Source organism: Rana temporaria, chromosome 1 (assembly GCF_905171775.1).
Source record: "Rana temporaria chromosome 1, aRanTem1.1, whole genome shotgun sequence".
NCBI classification, from domain to species: Eukaryota; Metazoa; Chordata; class Amphibia; order Anura; family Ranidae; genus Rana; species Rana temporaria.
In genome coordinates this window covers 181,139,632-181,161,253 of record NC_053489.1, presented here as the reverse complement: position 1 = coordinate 181,161,253, position 21,622 = coordinate 181,139,632, and the positions used below count along the sequence as shown (strand labels likewise).

At 47.1% G+C, this 21,622-nt stretch overlaps 1 protein-coding gene across 2 annotated transcripts in view; it reads right to left on the bottom strand.

Moving 5' to 3' along the window:
* LOC120933719 (MLX interacting protein) overlaps positions 1 to 20,561 on the bottom strand; it is a 147,689-nt gene extending 127,128 nt beyond the window's left edge. For both annotated transcript variants that reach the window (XM_040347076.1, XM_040347084.1), the window contains exon 1: positions 20,126 to 20,561. In XM_040347076.1, coding sequence (XP_040203010.1) covers positions 20,126 to 20,439 — 314 coding nt within the window. In that variant the 5' untranslated portion in view covers positions 20,440 to 20,561. The remainder of the gene's footprint in view (positions 1 to 20,125) is intronic.
* Positions 20,562 to 21,622: the final 1,061 nt, after the last annotated feature.

Genomic DNA, 21,622 nt, shown 5'->3' with positions numbered 1-21,622 from the left:
TTGGAGCCTTATGATGGTCCTGGGCTAGATAAAAGCAAGCATAGGACTTGCAGTTCGGAGACCACTGCACTAATGAACAGAAATCTATAAGACAAATTGATCCACGCTTAGTAAGATGCTATTAGGAACACTTATCACTACTCTGCAGAATAAAGCCCTTAAAGTGAAAGTCCATGCAAAAACTAAAATCATTGCATCTATAGACACCACGGATCCAACACTAACCTCTCTACCACTGTAAAGAAGCAAAAAACGTATAAATAATTATATATGTCACTTCCCAATTATTTCACAGCTGTTGGCCGTGTCCTCTGCAGAGCTTTTACCACTGGAGATCAGCTTTAAAAAAAAAAAAAAAAAAATAGGATATACTTATTTTTAATTTACAGGGATAGAGCGGTTAGCGTTAGATCCGTGGCGTCTATAGATGCAGGGATTTAAGTTTCTGCATGGACAAAATATGATATATTGCAGTAAAAATACGATGCAAGTATACAAAAAAGAAAACATTATACAAATGGTCCTTGGTGATAGAATTCCTACAGAATACAAGACAAATCCTATTCCACCTGGTACCCCACCACCACCCTCCACAATGCAGAAACGGGTCGGCTAGAGAATGGTAGACAGTTTTGTCCCAGATCTCCTAAAATTGCACACATCCTATACAGGTGATACTCAAAAATGTGAATATCGTGCAAAAAACGGGGTTACTTACCGGTAACATCCCTTTTCCAGGAGTCTTTCAGGACAGGTACTGTAGAGAGACACAGGCTCCTCCCCTCACAGGAAACACGCCTTCCAATTAGGAATTTAAGCCTCATCCTCCCTCAGCTCCTCAGTTTTTTCCAGAGTACCTCCGGCCAGCTGGGGAGACACAAGAACACGTCATAAAAGTATAAAATTACATCTTACCTGACGGCCTCGTCAGAGGGTGGTGGGTACCAGTGCTGTCCTGAAAGACTCCTGGAAAAGGGATGTTACCGGTAAGTAACCCCGTTTTTCCCTGTTCGTCTTTCAGGACAGGTACTGTAGAGAGGATAAGCGAGCACCTTACCCTAGGGTGGGACAACTGCTTGCAGTACTTTGCGTCCAAAAGCTTGGTCTTTGGTTGAAAGTAGGTCCAGTCTGTAATGTTTTACAAACGTTGAAAAACTAGACCATGTTGCAGCCTTGCAGATCTGCTCCGGGGAAGCACCAGCACACTCTGCTTGGGAAGTTGCTACTGCCCTGGTGGAATGAGCCTTGATACCCTGTGGAGGCTCTACTCCCCTAGAAGAATAAGCTAGAACAATGGCTGCCCTTAACCACCTGGCTATCGTGCGTCTAGAAGCCCTAGACCCTTTCCTGGACCCAGAAAACAAAACAAATAGTGAATCAGCTTTCCTGAACTGACTCGTGTAATCCAAATATTGTAGGACACACCTCCTATCGTCTAGGTTGTGAAACTTGTGTTCCTGTTCCCTCACAGGATTTGAACAAAAAGAAGGCAATGTTATTTCTTGACTCCTGTGAAAATTAGAAGCTACCTTTGGTAGAAAAGCCGGATCTGTCTTAAAAATTATGCGATCCGGAAAAACTTGAAAAAAGGGGGCCCTAATAGATAGGGCCTCGAGTTCGCTCACTCTCCTAGCAGTAGTGATCGCTACTAAAAATACTGTTTTGAGAGTGATCACTTTTAAACTACAATTGTCTAAAGGCTCAAATGGTTCTACTGTAAAGGCCTGAAGAACCAATGAGAGATCCCAAACTGGGAAGTTGGAGGTTTTTACAGGTCTCCGTCTACTCAAAGCCTTAAAAAATCTAGAGACCCAAGGGTCAAATGCTAGTTGTTTTTCAAAAAATACACTTAGAGCTGACACTTGACCCTTCAGCGTGCTAGTTGCCAGCCCTTTATCAGCCCCAGCTTGTAGAAATTCTAAAACAGCCACAGAGCTGTTGACACTGAAGGAGCTTTCTGCGCACCAGATGTTAAACCGTTTCCACACTTTTTGGTAAATGGCTTGTGTCTCCTTCTTTCTACAGCTTAAGAGTGTTTCAACCAGGCGTTCTGAAAACCCTTTGCCCCTCAGCAGCTCTTCCTCAGAAGCCAAGCTGCCAAATTCCACCTCTCTACCTGCGGGCAGCAGATTGGACCCTGTAAAAGGAGATCCTCCCGGATTGGTAGAATCCAAGGAGGTTCTATCGATAAACCTTTCAGGATAGAGAACCATGGTCTCCTGGGCCAATGAGGTGCGATGAGAATCAGTGTTGTGTTCTCCCCCTGCAGTTTCCTCAGGACTGCTGGTATTAGAACCGGAGGGGGGAAAGCATAACACCTGGAGAACTGCCAGGTTTGGGCCAGAGCGTCCACCGCCAGAGCTCCATCCCACCTGTTTAGGGAAAAAAAGAGCAGAGTCTTGGCATTTTCTCTTGAGGCGAATAAATCCACCTCCGGGAGACCCCATCTTTGAGTGATCGCTCTGAAGACTTCTTGATTCAGAACCCAATCGCCCTCCCTCAGTTTCTTCCTGCTGAGGAAGTCTGCGACCTGATTTAATTCTCCCTTCAGATGTATGGCTGAGAGGGACAAGACATTGGCCTCAGCCCATATGAGAATAGACTTTGTCAGATCCCATAAGGACTTGCTCCTGGTGCCCCCCTGCTTGTTGACATAAGCTACTGCGGAGGAGTTGTCTGTCCTGACTCGAACATGCTGTCCCTGCAGCTCCTTCTGAAAGGCTTTGAGGGCTAACTATCGCTTTTAGTTCTCTCCAATTCGAAGATTTTTGCGAGTCCTCTTTTGCCCAGCGACCCTGTGTCAGAAGGGAGTCCAGGTGTGCTCCCCAACCGGAGCCACTGGCATCTGTTGTCACTGTTCTGGAGATCGGGGAGATCCAATCCAGGCCCTGTAAAAGGTTCGCCCCCTTCCTCCACCACCAAAGGGACCTCTTGATGTGAACCGGTATGGATATCAGGGAATCCAAGGAGTCCGGTTTGTGATCCCAAATGTTCAGTATGAACAGTTGCAGGGGTCGGTAATGCAGACCTGCCCACTGCACTGCAGGAAGAGAAGATGTTAATAACCCCAGAGCTGACATGACCTTCCTTATCGTAAGCTGGCCGCTTCTCTGAAGAAGTGATATTACATTGTCCACCTTCTGAACTTTTTCTGTTGGGAGAAAAGTCATCTGTCTGGTTGAGTCCAGTACATATCCCAGAAAAGTGACTCTTTGGGAGGGCGTCAAGCTGGATTTTTCCAGATTGAGTAGCCAACCTAAGTTTTCCAGAATCTCCTTTGCTACCTGGAGGTCCTGGGACAACCGTGTCGGGGAGTCTGCAAAAAATAGCAGATCGTCCAGGTATGCCACCACCAGGATGCCCTTGAGACGTAGAAAGGCTAGTACCTCCACCATCACTTTGGTGAATATGCGGGGGGAAGAGGAGAGCCCGAAGGGGAGTGCTTTGAACTGTAGGTGAAACGTCCCCTCTCTGGACCTCACGGCCAGTCTGAGAAATCTCTGATGGCATTCTGCTATTGGGATGTGTAGGTAGGCATCCTTTAGATCTATGGATGCCATGAAGCAGTTCGGAAGGAGGAGCGTCCTCACGGAATAGATAGAATCCATCCGAAACCGTTTGTACGTGACCGAGGCGTTTAGAGGTTTTAAATTCAGTATAAGCCTGAATTTCCCTGAAGGCTTGCGGACCACAAATATGTGGGAGTAGAAGCCCTTTCCTATCTCCTCCGATGGAACCCGAACTACCACCTCCTGATCCTCCAACTCCTGAAGAGAGGAGAGCAGAGCCACAGATTTTTCTTTGCACTGCGGCAAATTGGTGACTAAGAGTCTGGATGGGGGGGACTTGAGAACTCTAGTCCAAGGATCCTCAAACTACGGCCCTCCAGCTGTTGCGGAACTACACATCCCATGAGGCATTGTAACACACTGACATTCACAGACATGACTAGGTATGATGGGAATTGTAGTTCCTGAACAACTGGAGGGCCATAGTTTGAGGACCCATGCTCTAGTCTGTACCCTCTCCTTATGATCCCCAGCACAAATTGGTTGCTGGTGATCATCTCCCACTGTGGGAGAAAGGCCCCCAACCTTCCTCCCACCTTGACTCCGTCATTGAGGTTTTTGGGGCTGTTCAGGAGCACGAAAAAGTGCCCCGGCACGGCCTTTCCCTTTTGGTCCCCAAAACTTTTTCTTTCCCTCAGGTTTTGGGACTTCCACCTTCTTTTGGGTCCAGAATTTTCTCTTTGCCTGTCCCCCAAATTTTTTCTTTAAGGGGAAAGCCTTCTTCTTGTCGGCTGTACGATCTAAGACAGCCTCCAAGCCTGGCCCAAATAATAAATCTCCTGTAAGGGGGATCCCGCACAATTTAACCTTTGAGGCGCTATCCCCCTGCCATGTCTTGAGCCAGAGAGCTCTTCTTGCAGAATTAGATAGAGCTGCAGACCTGGCAGACATGCGGATTGACTCTGCTGAGGCGTCCGCTAAATACCGCACGCCACTCAGTAAAGTTGGAAAAGAGGAAAGTATAGTCTCTTTAGGCGTTCCGGCCTCAATATGTGCCCTGATCTGTAAGAGCCAATGCTCTAGATTACGGGCCACCACTGTTGCTGCCATAGCTGGCTTAAGGTTCCCCTGGGAAGCATCCCAGGACTTTTTTAATAGCGAGTCCATCCGCCTGTCCATGGGGTCTGAAAGGACCCCCATGTCCTCAAACGCCAAGTCTGTATGTCGGGATACCTGCGAAAAGGCAGCATCTAGTTTGGGGGATTTGTTCCACACTAAAGCCTCCTCTTCAGAAAAAGGAAACCTTCTCTTCAAAGAGTTTGAGAAGAAAGGTTTCCTTTCTGGGTCCTGCCACTCTTTTTTGATGGCATTGACCAGGACTTCATGGACTGGAAAAACCTTTTTCCTTTGTTCTCCCACTGTACATCTGGTCATGGAGTGACAGTGTCTTTTTCTCCTCAACTATCCCTAAAGTAGTGTGGATAGTTTCCAATAATTCTTCCACCTCTTCAAGGGAAAGCTTGTAGCGAGAGACCTTTGAGGGCCCTGCCTCTGTCTTCTCACCATCTGACTCCTCTTGGGAGCTAGAAGCGGCACTGTCTTGCTCCTCCTCAGCATCCTCTGATATCCGCAGGTTTCTCTCTACTCCCAGAGGGAAGAACCTCAGGATTGGGTGGAATTACCTGTTGCGCTACAGAAGGGCTGCTTTGGGGCAACTGAAAATTAGCAAAAATATCTTTAAACGATTGAAAGGTGCCAGAAAGCTCTTTCATAGAAGCTGCTAATTCAGATGCCTGCTCTGCCTCCCTTTCCTTAACCAGCCCCTCAATACATCTCCTGCAAAGTGCTTTGTTCCAACTCTCACTAAGGGAAGATCTGCAGGAAGGGCATTTCTTCTTGCTGTGGGCTGATTTTTCTGTGGATTTCTGAAAAACACAGAAGAAAGTGGAGGCTAGATTGAGAGAGAGCCCAGCACTTGACACAGGTAACCACCAGGAGTGTTCTAGGACCAACCACCACCAGGGTTCCAGACACACTACACAAACAAACTCCCCGACCACCAGGAGAAGAAAACAAAAAAATCACCAGTGAAGCTGTGCAACATGATAAGGGAACACCACCCCAGGGTTCTCCTTACCTTAGAGTGGCTGGTGCTGTCGTCATCCGGAGGTGCACGAGAAGCCTCTGCTTCCGACATCTCGCTGAGGAATGTGGTCGCGACTGCCTGCAAAAACGCCGACCCTACGGCTGAGAAGAGAGAGGCTGCACCAGCCCAGCGTCAGGCCTTTTCACACTGCAGCGTCTGGGACCAGTGACGCGTATCCGGCGGAAGTGCCCGCCCCCCCCGGAACTGACGTCACTCGTCATCCGGTCCGGCCCAGCTTCCTGGCCGACTGATTTCTCACAGGGAGCGTGCACCCCGCCTGCAGCGCCACCCCTGTGCGATCAGCAAATAGACCTCCGCGGTTGAATCCACCCCAGGAATGTCCGCGGGACGCTACACGGCGATGTCCTGGGTAAGTGACTTCCCCAGCCAACCAGGACGCCATGCTTTAAAAAATAGCCCTGAGCCCAGGGAGAACAGGTCCCCCCTCTCAGGAATACTGGCCTCAGCTTCCCCAGCTGTCTGGTCCTTGGCCCCAAGCGGTGTCTCCCCTCCGGAGGAAACACCATAAACTGAGGAGCTGAGGGAGGATGAGGCTTAAATTCCTAATTGGAAGGCGGTGTTTCCTGTGAGGGGAGGAGCCTGTGTCTCTCTACAGTACCTGTCCTGAAAGACGAACAGGGAAAGTTCATTTCACTAATGCAACTTAAAATCTGAAACTAATATGAGATAGTTCAAGCCGTGATTTGTCATAATTGTGATGATTATGGCTTACAGCTCATGAAAACTCCAAATCCACAATCTCAGAAAATTTGAATATTACATGCAATCAATAAAACAAGGATTGTCCATAGAACAATATCGGACCTCTGAAAAGTAGAAGCATGCATATGTACTCAGTACTTGGTTTGGGCCCCTTTTGCAGCAATTACTGCCTCAATGCGGCGTGGCATGGAAGCTATCAGCCTGTGGCACTGCTGAGGTGTTATGGAAGACCAGGATGCTTCAATAGCGGCCTTCAGCTCTTCTGCATTGTTCAGTCTCATGCCTCTCATCTTTCTCTTGGCAATGCCCCATAGATTCCCTATGGGGGTCAGGTGAGTTTGCTGGCCAATCAAGCACAGTAATCTCACGGTCATTGAACCAGGTTTTGGTGCTTTTGGCAGTGTGGGCAAGTGCCAAGTCCTGCTGGAAAATGAAGTCAGCATCCCCATAGCGCTCGTCTGCGGAAGGAAGCATGAAGTGCTCCAAAATCTCCTGGCAGACGGCTGCGTTGACCCTGGACTTAATGAAGCACAGTGGACCAACACCAGCAGATGACATGGCTCCCCAAATCAACACAGACTGTGGAAACTTCACACCGGACTTCAAGCATCTTGCAGTGTGTGCCGCTCCATTCTTCCTCCATACTCTGGCTCCTTGGTTTCCAAATGAGATGCAAAATTTGCTCTCATCAGAAAAGAGGAGACTTTGGACCACTGAGCAACAGACCAGGTGTGTTTTTCTTTAGCCCAGGTAAGACACGTCTGACGTTGTTCAAGAGTGGCTTGACAAGAGGAAGACGACATTTTAAGCCCATGTCCAAGAGCAGTCTGTGTCCCTTAACATAAAGTAAGGTGGCACTGTGATGGGCACACCCAATATAAGGTGGCACTGATGGGCACACCGAAAGTAAGGTGGCAGTGGCACCATGATGGGAGACAACAGCTGTAAGGGGGGGGGGGGGGTCTTGTGAGAAAGAAACCTGATGTAAGTGGGTACTCTGACAGGAATACCTGATGTATAGGGGCACTCTGATGGCGACACCTGATATAGAGGGGGTAGTCTGATGGGGACACCCAATAAAATGAATAACTCTGGTAGGGGCACCTGACTTAAGGGGGAACACTATTGGGGACATTTACAGAGTATTGCCATAGTGTGTGGAGGAAACGCACAAAAAAAAAAAAAAAAAGGGAAAAAAAAACTTGCGCTTTGGACCTCGAATCTTTTTTTTTTTCAGTGACCAGACCCCTTTGAAATTTAAATTCACTACCCCTTCTATAGCGAGTGTTAACAAAATCATGTTTTATATAAAGAAACTGAAAAGCATACAAGGTTAAAGGGATATGTTGGAAACTTTTCCTGTGATCAGCAGCTGTTAGAATAAAATGTCCTAGGGTGGGGGAGGGGGCGCTCCATTCAACTTGTTTTTAATCGGGGGGGGGGGGGGGGGGGGGACACACACACCTCTAACTCTGTATGAACAGCTAGAGACAGAGTGCAGAAACTGAGGATATGCGTTACAGCAGTTGCTCGAAACAGGCTTCAGGAGATGAAGACAGGAAACACATTACCGGGAGACTGATAGAGATCATTGTTATTAGACGGGAATAAGAAACATAAGCTACTGTCAGCAAGGGTCCCTGGGGGGGAAAGCGCAAAAATCCCAAAAGGCACGTGTCCCCCAAGTTACAGGTTTGGCACCAGGGCTAGAGATGAAAAACCAGGGGGATCTCAGATCTCCTTTATACCTCTATAGCAGTATGTCTTAACATTTTTACATGGCAGAACCCTTGAAATAACTTTCCAATCTCAGGGAACCCCTGATGATGGTTACTATATAAACAGCTCACTGTAGATTATTATTATTATTATTATACAGGATTTATATAGCGCCAACAGTTTACGCAGCGCTTTACAACATCAGGGAAGACATTATAGTTACAGTACAATTTAATACAGGAATGATCAGAGGGCCCTGCTCGTTAGAGCTTACAATCTAGAAGGGAGGGTGAAGTGGAACAGAGGGTAGTAGATGTGGGGGGTGATCAGGTGGGCAAAGTTAAAATACAGTTGTTAGATGTGGGTAGGATAGGCTTCTCTGAAGAGGAGGGTTTTCAGGGATCCTCGAAAAGCTGAAAGAGAAGGAGATAGACGGATAGTTTGGGGTAAGGAGTTCCATAGGCTTGGAGAGGCTCTGGAAAAGTCCTGTAGACGTGCATGGGAAGAGGTGATGAGAGAGCTAGAGAGCAGGAGGTCTTGAGAAGAACGAAGAGAGCGATTAGGTTGGTATTTGGAGACAAGGTCAGTGATGTAGCAGGGGGCAGAATTGTGGATGGCTTTGTAGGTTGTAGTTAGTATTTTGAATTTAATTCGTTGGGCGAGCGGAAGCCAGTGGAGGGATTGACAGAGAGGAGTAGCAGAGACAGAGCGGTTGGTAAGGTGGATAAGTCTGGCCGCAGCATTCATGATGGATTGAAGGGGGGTTAGAGTATGCAGCGGTAAGCCAATGAGAAGGGAATTGCAGTAATCAAGGCGAGAGATGACCAGGGAGTGAATTAAGAGCTTTGTGGCGTCATTGGTTAGAAAGGGGCGTATTTTGGAGATGTTGCGGAGGTTGAGGCGGCAAGATTTGGACAGTGATTGAACGTGAGGCTTAAAGGAGAGTTCAGAGTCCAGGACTACACCTAGGACCTTGGCATGTGGGGATGGGCTGATAGTTGTGCCATCAATTTTGACAGAGAGATCAGGGGAAGAGGCACGTGGGGGAGGAAAAATTATAAGTTCCGTTTTGGATAGGTTGAGTTTAAGGAAATGACGTGACATCCAAAGTGATATATCTGATAGTAAATTGGTGATGCGTGAGGAAAATGAAGGAGTGAGTTGAGGGGGTAGAGAAATAGATTTGAGTGTCATCAGCGTAGAGGTGGTATTGGAAGCCATGGGAGGCTATCAGCTGACCCAGGGAGGAGGTGTAGATTGAAAATAGGAGGGGTCCAAGAACAGAACCTTGGGGGACCCCAACAGAGAGTGGTAGAGGAGAGGAGGAAGTAGAGTTGTAAGTAACGCTGAAGGTGCGGTTGGATAAGTAGGTAGAGAACCAGCGAAGAGTAAAGTCACAGAGACCAAAGGTGTGGAGTTTTTTGAGGAGGAGTGGGTGGTCAACTGTATCGAAGGCGGCAGAGAGGTCCAGGAGTAGGAGCACAGAATAGTGTCCTTTAGTTTTGGCCGTTAGTATATCGTTTGTTAGTTTTAGGAGAGCAGTTTCAGTGGAATGTTGAGGACGAAATCCAGACTGAAGGGGATCAAGAAGGTTATTGTCAGCAAGGTGGACGCTCAGTCGGTTGTAGACTAGACGTTCAAGGAGTTTGGATAAAAAGGGGAGCAAGGAGATGGGGCGTAGGTTGTCAAGATTGGATGGGTCCAGTGAGGGCTTTTTAAGTATGGGGCTGACTAGTGCATGTTTCAAAGAGTTAGGGAAGATGCCAGAAGAGAGGGAGAGATTGAAGATGTGGGTAAGAGAGTGTAGAATAGAGCAAGAGGGTGAACGTAACATTTGTGAGGGAACAGGATCCAGAGCGCAGGTGGTAAGATGGACATTGGTTAGTAATTTAGCGACCTCCTCTGTGGTGGTGGGGTTGAACGAGGGAAGTAGTGACTGTACCTGTGTGCATGAGGTGTGAGGTGTGGAGGATGTCTGAACAGTAGAGATCTCCTTGCGAATTGTATCAATCTTCTGTTTGAAGTGATTGGCAATCTCCTGGGCGTTGATTGAGTTAGTGGGTGGAGGCAGTGGAGGACGAAGGAGAGAGTTGAAGGTAGAGAAGAGTTGACGGGGACGAGATGATAGGTTTTTAATGAGGGTGATGAAGTAGGTCTGCTTGGCAGCGAGGAGGCTGGAATTGTATTTTTGGAGGGCAGATTTATACTGGACGAAGTCTTCCTGGGACTTAGTCTTGCGCCACTGGCGCTCGAGAGCACGGTTGTGTTTTTTCAGATTTCTAGTATCATCAGTTTGCCAGGGTTGAAGGGGGCGGGGCCTTATTCTGCATGTGGTGAGGGGGGCCAGTCTGTCCAGTGATGCTAGAAGTGAAGTGTTGTAGACAGAAGTGGCTAGGTCGGTGCAGGACAGGGGTGCAATTTTGTCATAGAGGTGGTCAGTCACAGAGTGTAGAAGAGAAGGGTTGATATGCTGAAGGTTTCTACGAGTGACTGTTAGGTATTTGGAGGAAGAGGAGACGGAGGAGAGGGAGAGCGTGAAATTAATAAGGTGGTGATCAGAGAGGGGGTAAGGATCGATGGAGAGGTTGCATGGAGTGCATAGGTGGGAAAAAACAAGGTCAAGGGTATTGCCTTCAGAGTGAGTAGGAGCATGTATCCATTGCTTCAGGTCAAAAGAGGAGGTTAGACTGAGAAGTTTGGAAGTTGCAGGAGTGTTAGCATTAGTAGGGATGTTGAAATCGCCAAGAATAATTGTGGGGATTTCAGAAGAGAGAAAGTAGGGTAGCCAGGCAGAGAAGTCATCAAGAAAGGAGGATACTGGTCCGGGGGGGCGGTAGATCACAGCTATCCTTAGAGAAACTGGGGAGAAGAGACGAATGCAATGCGCCTCAAATGAGGAGAGTGACAGTGAGGGAGGTGGGTGAAGTACCTGAAAGGTGCTATGTGGGGCTAAAAGGATTCCAACACCCCCTCCTTTGCGTCCACTGGGTCTGGGGGAGTGAGTCCAAAGAAGACCACCGTGGGATAGAGCAGCAGAAGACGCAGTGTCGGATTCGTGAAGCCAGGTTTCAGTGATGGCGAGTAGATGAAATGAGTTTGCGATAAAGAGATCGTGGAGGGATGTGAGTTTGTTACAGACGGAGCGAGCGTTCAAAATGGCACAGGAGAAAGGGAGTCTGGTCATGGGAAGAAGAGAAATGGGAACTAGATTGTGTGCATTGCGGCTGCACCCAGAGGGTGTAGGGTAATGTGTGCGTTGAGCACAGTTGGATGAAGGAGGCCCAGGGTTTGGGGAGATATCACCAGAGGATAGGAGAAGCAGGAGGGTGAGGGAGGTAATGTGGGAATGCGATTTAAATGAGTGGACCTGCCCCAGTGATTTGGAGCATTGGGCGTTTGACTTTAGAATTAGCATGAGTTGGTGAGTGCAGTAATAAGGAGAGCACAGAAGTGAGGGCGATATATAGAGGGTGTAGGGTGGACCAGAGGGGTGACTGGAAGAAAGTTTGAGGATAGAAGACACAACTGTCAGAAGGAGTGGTAGAGAGTGCATTTTCGAAGGGGAAGAATGTGAATGTAAACAAAAAACCAAAAAAAAAAAAAAAAAAATAAAGAATATATACCTGGATCATGAACAGCAAACTAAAAGTTTGTCTTGCTTTGTGCAATCGCTGAAGTGCATAGGCAGAAGTGTTTCCACTTATAGAATAGCCCCACTTGAAGAAGAGCCCCAGGCGCAATGAGCCCCCTGCTAATGCTTCCCCCAAAAGGATGCTTACATTTATACTGACAGAGATAGGGGGTGGGTGCTTTTCAATTATCTAATCAGGAGGTAATAAATGTATGCTGATCAACAGGGCAGAATTCTTAGTTCAAAAACAGATCAGCAAGAGGGCAATAAAATTAATGGGCCGTGATTTTGGGTAAGTCAAGGGAGATGATAAAGCATTGTAAGGTGGACAGATCTACAGAGGGTTAAGCAAAAATAACATGCCAGTATTATCAAATAGACAAACAAAACAGACATCAATGTTTCAGATTCTGGGTGGATCTCAGACAGCTGAAACATACCATAGACATTTAAACTAGAGAAAACACATCCGTTTTCAATTCTGGGTGGATCTCAGACAGCTGAAACATACCATAGACATTTAAACTAGAGAAAACACATCCGTTTTCAATTCTGGGTGGATCTCAGACAGCTGAAACATACCATAGACATTTAAACTAGAGAAAACACATCCGTTTTCAATTCTGGGTGGATCTCAGACAGCTGAAACATACCATAGACATTTAAACTAGAGAAAACACATCCGTTTTCAATTCTGGGTGGATCTCAGACAGCTGAAACATACCATAGACATTTAAACTAGAGAAAACACATCCGTTTTCAATTCTGGGTGGATCTCAGACAGCTGAAACATACCATAGACATTTAAACTAGAGAAAACACATCCGTTTTCAATTCTGGGTGGATCTCAGACAGCTGAAACATACCATAGACATTTAAACTAGAGAAAACACATCCGTTTTCAATTCTGGGTGGATCTCAGACAGCTGAAACATACCATAGACATTTAAACTAGAGAAAACACATCCGTTTTCAATTCTGGGTGGATCTCAGACAGCTGAAACATACCATAGACATTTAAACTAGAGAAAACACATCCGTTTTCAATTCTGGGTGGATCTCAGACAGCTGAAACATACCATAGACATTTAAACTAGAGAAAACACATCCGTTTTCAATTCTGGGTGGATCTCAGACAGCTGAAACATACCATAGACATTTAAACTAGAGAAAACACATCCGTTTTCAATTCTGGGTGGATCTCAGACAGCTGAAACATACCATAGACATTTAAACTAGAGAAAACACATCCGTTTTCAATTCTGGGTGGATCTCAGACAGCTGAAACATACCATAGACATTTAAACTAGAGAAAACACATCCGTTTTCAATTCTGGGTGGATCTCAGACAGCTGAAACATACCATAGACATTTAAACTAGAGAAAACACATCCGTTTTCAATTCTGGGTGGATCTCAGACAGCTGAAACATACCTGTAGATCAGTGCAATAGTCAGTGGGAAGAATGCTCCCAACATTTTTTGGTCTTTACAGACAGCTACTCAGATCACTGGCGTCAGTGGCTACTCAGATCACTGGCGTCAGTGGCTACTCAGATCACTGGCGTCAGTGGCTACTCAGATCACTGGCGTCAGTGGCTACTCAGATCACTGGCGTCAGTGGCTACTCAGATCACTGGCGTCAGTGGCTACTCAGATCACTGGCGTCAGTGGCTACTCAGATCACTGGCGTCAGTGGCTACTCAGATCACTGGCGTCAGTGGCTACTCAGATCACTGGCGTCAGTGGCTACTCAGATCACTGGCGTCAGTGGCTACTCAGATCACTGGCGTCAGTGGCTACTCAGATCACTGGCGTCAGTGGCTACTCAGATCACTGGCGTCAGTGGCTACTCAGATCACTGGCGTCAGTGGCTACTCAGATCACTGGCGTCAGTGGCTACTCAGATCACTGGCGTCAGTGGCTACTCAGATCACTGGCGTCAGTGGCTACTCAGATCACTGGCGTCAGTGGCTACTCAGATCACTGGCGTCAGTGGCTACTCAGATCACTGGCGTCAGTGGCTACTCAGATCACTGGCGTCAGTGGCTACTCAGATCACTGGCGTCAGTGGCTACTCAGATCACTGGCGTCAGTGGCTACTCAGATCACTGGCGTCAGTGGCTACTCAGATCACTGGCGTCAGTGGCTACTCAGATCACTGGCGTCAGTGGCTACTCAGATCACTGGCGTCAGTGGCTACTCAGATCACTGGCGTCAGTGGCTACTCAGATCACTGGCGTCAGTGGCTACTCAGATCACTGGCGTCAGTGGCTACTAATGCTTTTTACATTGGTGGTCTTACAGAGAATTAAAAGTTCATGGGTGTCAGTGGTTACTCATTATTGGAGTCGGTGGCTATTCTTGGGAGGTGGAAAAAAAAATGGCTCAAGGAACCTCCCAACAACCTCAAAGAAACCTGGTTGAGATATTCTCTATAGGGGAAAAAATGGGGGGGGGGGGGAATGGGGAGGACACTGAAGAGCAGCTAATGTTTGGAAAATTCCAATGCGTTTTCCAGCATCCAGGGAGCCACATACAGTCTGCCATACTCTTGTAAATGCCAAAGCTTCTCTTAACATTTACCTGTTAATGCGAGCATGACATATTTCCCAAACAGCCATTCTCTTGTATGGCAGGCTGTACACAGCACCCCAGGCAAAGGAAAATGCCCAGAATTTTACACCCACTGTCTGTGTGCATGAGACCCAATACTAGCTTGTCTAGTAAAACACAACATACTTTTAGATTGCAAGCTCTGGTGAGCAGAGGCTCCTAACCCTCATCTCAGATGGTAAGCTCTTCCGAGTATGCCAACTCTTGTCTAGTGGTAGCCATACATGCTTTGTTTTCATTGATTGGATAAAAAATAAATACAAAATATATTACATTTGCAAACAATTGAATAGCTAATATTTTACACCCCATGTATTAAAATTTGATAGGCCAGGGTGGAAAAAAATTATTGTTTTGTATTGATCGGCAGCACTGAGACACTTTGCTCATGAACACAATCGTATTTTGATCGGATTATGAGAATATATGGTGGAAACCAATGCGATTGACAATTTATAACCAAAAGTCATCTTAAAAAGTTAGTAAAGTCCCATAGGTATGCTTATAATAAAGCTTGGTACACAATTCGGTTTATTGGTCAACCCAGCGGGTTGTACGAAAAAAAAAAAAAAAAAAAAAAAACTGTCAGTTGCGGTCAGAGCCGCTGTACTATGAAGTTAGTACTGCGATCTCCCCGCTGAGCTGTTATGTTCTGACAGGGGGACTTCACCCCGCCTGAACATGCCGATCAGTGCTCTCTGCCAATGGCTGCTGGTTTTCCTGCATGCTTGTCTGAGACACCGACAAGCACACGGGCTGAATGGCGTTGAACCAGTCAATGTCTCCCGACATTTGGCCCCTGTGTACGGGGCTTAAGTCTTAGCTGCAGGTACTGTCAGCCTGGATTCAAATATCTGCAGAGTGACTAATCGCATTGTAAATTGCACAGGAGTAATAAGATAAATAACACTGCAGAGGGCCATGTAAAAAATACAAAGTTGGTAAAGTTTACTACCGCTTTAAAGCAGAAGTCCAGCCTAACACTAAAATCTCAACAACCGCGATCTAATACCAACTCATCTAGCCGTTTAAAGAAGCAATCAGTATACGTACCTTTTTTTGAAGCCGATCCGATCTCCAGAGGACACGGCCGACAACGGCTGTGAAATGAATGGGAAGCGGTGTCACCCATAGAGTTACTATGGGGCTCCCGTTGTCCGCTGCGTCATATGTAGGGCTGCAACTAATGATTATTTTCATAATCAATTAGTTGGCTGATTATTGTTTAGATTAATCGGATAATAGCCTTTAAAAAAAAAAAAAAATTGCATTTTTTTGGGGCCAATTTGTTGTCGGGCAGATTACAAAACACAAATTGCTGCAAAAACAAATGACAGCTTTTCTGCAGCTTCTCCATTGAAGTATATTAAAAAAAAAAAAAAAATATCGCACCATTTTGCGTTAAAAAGTCCTTACCCTTTCCAAATACGCAGCAGCTGAAAAAAAAATCATGGATGTGTGAACGTGTCCCATAGGAAAACATGTAAATGAACTGTAGTGCGTTTCTGCAAAAAGCACCAAAAAACACAGATATGAACCCAGGCCTAAGATGTTTAGTAACATAATGGGGTTAAAAAAACAAAAACAAAAAAAGTACAAAAAGAGCAAATAATCGCTACTGTAAGTGAAAGATATATTTACAGTAGCGATTTGCTCTTTTGTACTATAAAACGGTTAATTTTAGTTTTTTTAACCCCATTGTTACTGGCCAATTAATCGATTATGAAAATTGTAATCGATTAGTTGTTTCGACCCTAGTCTTCTGCACCTGCCTCCACAGCGAAGCCACAGCCGACAGCTCAGAGTGGAATTGGGTCAAATCGACATACATACAACCAATTTCTTCTTTACAGGGCTACATAGGTTAGATCTTGGATGTCTGTAGACAGATTCTAGTGTTAGGGTGGACTTCTCCTTTAACCATTTCTAATCCTGCGGCTGACTATTTACAGCCACAAGGTGGCTCTGATCTGCCAGGAGGTCGTCTATATACGGCCTCCGTGCGCGCCCGCCTCGTCACACAGGTGCCAATGCGCGCGCCTGGTGGCCGCGATGTCCCCCAGGCACCCGCGATCAGCAGTTACAGAGTCAGGTACGTGGAGCTCTGTGTGTAAACACAGAGCTCCACGTCCTGTTAGGGAGAGAGGAGACCAATGGCGTGTCCCTTGTACATAGGGACAACCATCAGTCACCTCCCCCAGTCAGTCCCCTCCCCCCACAATAAGAATCACTCCCAGGGTACATATTTAACCCCTTACTCGCTTCCTAGTGTTAACCCCTTCTCTGCCAGTCACATTTATACAGTAATCAGTGCATTTTTATAGCACTGTTCGCTGTATAAATGTGAATGGTCCCAAAAATGTGTCAAGTAGCCGCCATAATATCGCAGTCGTGCAAAAAAAAAATGCAGATTGCCGCCATTACTAGTAAAAAAAAAATATATATATATTCTATCCCCTATTTTGTAGGTGTTATAACGTTTGCGCAAACCAATCACTATACCCTTTTTGCGTTTTTTTTTTTTACCAAAAATGGGATATTTATTATAGCAAATAGTAAAAAAAAATAGTGTTTTCAAAATTGTCGCTATATTTTTGTTTATAGCGCAAAAAACAAAAACCGCACAGGTGATCAAATACCACCAAAATAATTTTTGTGGGGAAAAAAAAATAAAAAAAACGTAAATTTTGTTTGGGAGCCACGTCGCACGACCGCGCAATTGTCATTCAAAGCGTGACAGTGCCGAAAGCTGAAATTTCGCCTGGGCAGGAAGGGGGTATATGTGCCCAGTAGGCAAGTGGTTAGGCATCAAAGTGTGTCTGTGCGTCGCATTGCGTTATAGATAACAAAATCAGTTTATTTTATTATCAGTGTGTATGGCCACTAGGGTTGTCCCGATACCGGTACTAGTATCGATACCGAGCATTTGCCTGAGTGCTTGCTCCGATGCTTCACCCGATACCTGGGCAGTCAGGGTGATCAGTGTGGTGGGGGAGTTACAAGCACTGATCACCCTGTATAGATTTAAATGTCTGACAGCCGGTCCACTCTCAAACCCCCTGCCCCCCTCTCCGCGTCTTTCAGCGGTGATCGGTGCTTCTCTCCTACACACGATCACCACTGACTCCTCCTCCCTTTTCTTCTCCTCCGTGTCCCCCTCCGTGTCCTCGTCCCCCTCTCTCCTCCTCCGTGTCCCCCTCTCCATGCTGCCATCCCTCTCTTCTCCCCCTCTCCGTGCTGCTGCCCCCCTCTCTTCTCCCCCTCTCCGTGCTGCCGCCCCCCTCTATACCTTTGGATGTAGAGCGGAGGTAGGAGCCGGTAAACCCAGCTCCTTAGTTTTCTGAATAGACAGAGTCAGTGACCACTGACTAATCTCCTGTGATTACTATGTCTCAGTTAATGAATGAAGAGGAGCCGCTGTCTTCTCTCCATTCATTTTCAGTGCAGCGGAGGCTGCTGAGAAAGGGACTGGGGAATCCGTGTCCCTAGTCCCTTTCCCTGTCTCAAAGGGGAGATGTCAGGGGTCTGTTAAGACCCCTGATATCTCAAAGACCCCCAACAGGGCTGATATAAAGAAAAAAAAAAGAAAAAAATATTTGCAATAATTATAAAACAATAAAAACCCACACACTGACAATGTCCCCACATCCCCCCCCCCCCCCCGCATATTTTTTTTTTTTTTAATTGTTTATTTACACAAAATAGAAGACTGGCCCACACGGACCACAGTAAAAGAAAACACAGTACAACTGTAGACATAGGCAGATCCACACATTGGAATGGCAGTAACATGTGGCGTACGGCCGGAGCCATAAAGTAATGCATTCAGGCTAAGCTTATATGCAGGTACGGCAGTGCGGGTCACAGAGGACATACTGTCATCTGCTCCGCACCCCCTTCTCCATCTCCGAAGTCAGCATCCAAGCCCAAACCTTGCTCCTGTGGCATCTTCTGCCTCTGGGTACTATGGTGCCGCAGCCCAGCCTCCCACATTTTCCCTTTTCTAAGTGTATGCGAGTTTAAAGAATAGAAGGACTACGGACACTGCTCTGCGAGCAGTCCCGAGGTAAGAGAGAGAATGGGGGAAAGCTGGGGAGAAAAGAGAGGGGAGAAGTGGGTTGAGGAGATATATGGGGTATTGGGGGAGGGGTGTGGGGGGTTCGCGAGCATAGACCATCACCGCCTTCTAGCGGTTCCCTTCCACAGGGTATTCCCCGTTATCAGGGCTGATCATCCAGGGGGGGGGGGGGGGTGGACTTTGACTAGGGGGGGGTGGCAGTTGCCCTCCTCAGAGTATCGGAACATTGTCCACATTTGCCAGGTCTGAGAGTAGAGCTCGCTCCTGTCTTGTTTGGATAGAACCAGATCCTCCATCCAGCCAATCTCATCCACCTTCCGCAGCCACATGGCTACCGTGGGCAGATGCGGGGACTTCCAGCATAACGGGATGCAGGCCTTGACCGCATCCAACAGGTGTCTTACGATCTACTTTTTTGTATACACGTGTCGGGGTGTTGGTTGCGTGGAGAAGGCAGAACGCCGGGTCGTCTGGTACCTCGCGCTCCGTAAATTTTTGTGTGACTCGTCTGACCTCATGCCAAAATGGCTTGAGGTGTGGGCAGGACCAAAAAATATGCAGTAGCGTACCTTTGTCTGATCGGCATCTCCAGCAAAGGTCTGAAGTTGCCGGGAACCATTTATTCAGTAGGACTGGGGTCATGTAACATCTTGTCAGCAGTTTATAGTTGGTCTCTTGGACCCTTGTGCAAATGGATGATTTATGTGTGAATGTGAGAATACGCTGTCTCTTAGCGGGGGTAAGCTGGCATCCCAGATCACGTTCCCATTTATCAAGGCTCGGTATCTGAGATCCCTCCGGTGGTGCCACCAGAAATGTATGTAGTAATGATAAGGCGTGGGGTAGCGCACTCGTCTCCAGACACATCTCTTCCAAAGTCGTAGGGGTATGACCGGCGGGTGGGGGAGTGATGGTCTTGAGGAAGTGGCCCAGCTGACTGGTCCTCATAAAGTCCAGTTGATACTGGCCTTCCCGGTCCATCAGCTGTGCTGACGTCTTCCAGCAGCCCGACTCGCTGAAATGGGAGGCCTGAAAGGTCCCCGACTCTCGCAAGGCGACAAATTTAACGTCTCTAAGACCTGGTCCCCCCCCCCCCCCCGCATTTTAAAACATAAAATTGTAAATAAAAAGATTAAACAAAAAATAAATAAACTGACACGTGTCACTGTCACGTGAGATTAAATAAAAGTATCTGTCACTGTATAGAGACATATAACAGAGGAAATGGGGAAAAGTATAAGAAAATATGGGCAAATTGGATAGAAAATTTGACAACAGCTTCAGGGTAGGGAGGCACGGAAGTGGGAAGGAACTACAGCAATGGAAGGAAGGGATAAGAAAGAGTAATGGAATGTCTGTATTAAATGAAAATGTGAAATGTATATTTGTATATGAGAAAGGAAAAAAATAAATAGAGATTTATAAAAAAAAAAAAAAAAAGGGGAAGTAGTATCGGTATCGGCGAGTACTTGAAAAGATCGGTACTTTTACGTGGTCCTAAAAAAGTGGTATCAGGACAACCCTAATGGCCACCATTAGATTGTTAGCTCTCATGCACAGTCCCTGGTGATGAATTGTAGGGTCCCCCTGTATATATTGTAGTGAGCTGGCACTATAGAAATCCTGTATAGTAAACAGAACCACCAATTACAAGTTTACAATCCACTGATTGGTGTCATGTCCCCCAATCACATGATGGGTTACCTGTACGCCAGGGTCATACACTCCAGCAGCTTGGTGAGGGAGGCGTCTATGGACAGGTGACATGTGCTGGTCTTGCCGCTGTACGTCTGGCAGGCCTGCTCATTGACCGTATCGAAGTCGTAGCCTTTCTTGGGCGGGTGCTCGCTGTGCGGGGAGGACACCATGAAGTGGCCGCTATGGATGATCTGCGGCTCGGCGCTGTCTGACTTCTTGAGCAGTAAGTTGGGCTCGTCCGTGTCCGAGTCATCGTCCGGCTCTTGCTTCACCATGGCGCAGGCGGCGTGAGACAAGCGCATCGGCATCGCCATCATCATCCTTGCGGCTCCGAACACCGGCGGGACATTCCTGTCCGCGGAGCCGATTTCCCTCTGCGTTATTGTCGCGGACGAGCCGGGGGAGGGGCTGAGACTCCTGCTCCTCACGTGATCTCCGGCCTATCCGCGGTGACATCTCTCCCAAACAGAGGAAGTGAGGCGGGGCCATGCGCTTGATTGGCTGTTGGACAGACCGGCCCTCGACGACGCCCACTAAGTGACGTGGGCTAGAGGTGTTGTTGTGTAGACTAAGAGGAGAAATGCTTCCACTTTCTTTTGTTCCCTCAGACTAGTGTGAGCACTGTGAGGAGAATGGACTGTCTTCTATTGCTGGGAGCCTGAGGAGCTGAGCAAGGACCACAGCTATAGAGATCTACAACGGGAGCCCCTATATAACACAACAATCACTTATCATACCACACAGCAGTGTAGGATGGTGCTCAATTTTTTTTTTGGGGGGGGGGGGGGCACAAATAAACTGAAAAATACTGAAACAAAAACATCAATTGCAGTCTCACTGTGCACATTATATGCAGCTAACTGTGCCCATGCTATGTAGCCACTGTGTCCATCATATGCAGCCAACTGTGCCCATTATATGCAGCTAACTGTGCCCATGCTATGTAGCCACTGTGTCCATCATATGCAGCCAACTGTGCCCAATCACATGCAGCCAACTGTACCCATCATATGCAGCTAACTATGCCCATCATATGCAGTGACTGTGCCCATAATATGCAGCCAACTGTGCCAATCATATGCAGCCAATGTGCCCATAATATGCAGCCAACTGTGTCCATCATATGCAGCCATCTATGCCCATCATATGCTTTATTTTAGCAGTATTTAAATCAAAGTTCCACCCAAAAAATGAGCTCTCACTTATATGCTTTCTCCCCCCCCCCCATCTGGTGTCATATTTGGCACCTTTCAGGGGGAGGGTGGACCTGTTTTTGCCCCCTTCTCCTTCCCCTGCCCCTGGGCCAATTAGAAAGCACAGCGTGCTTTGCGCATGTGCAGTAGGGAACCAGGAGTGGAGCCGAAAGTCTTCACGGCCTGGTTCCCTTACCTGGAATGGCGGCGTCAGCACCCGGGAGTCAATTCACCAGCCACCAATCAGCAGCCCCCCTGGTACTTGTAGTCCCCCCCCCCCCATGTGTATAGCTGTGTCTCCTCCCTGGTA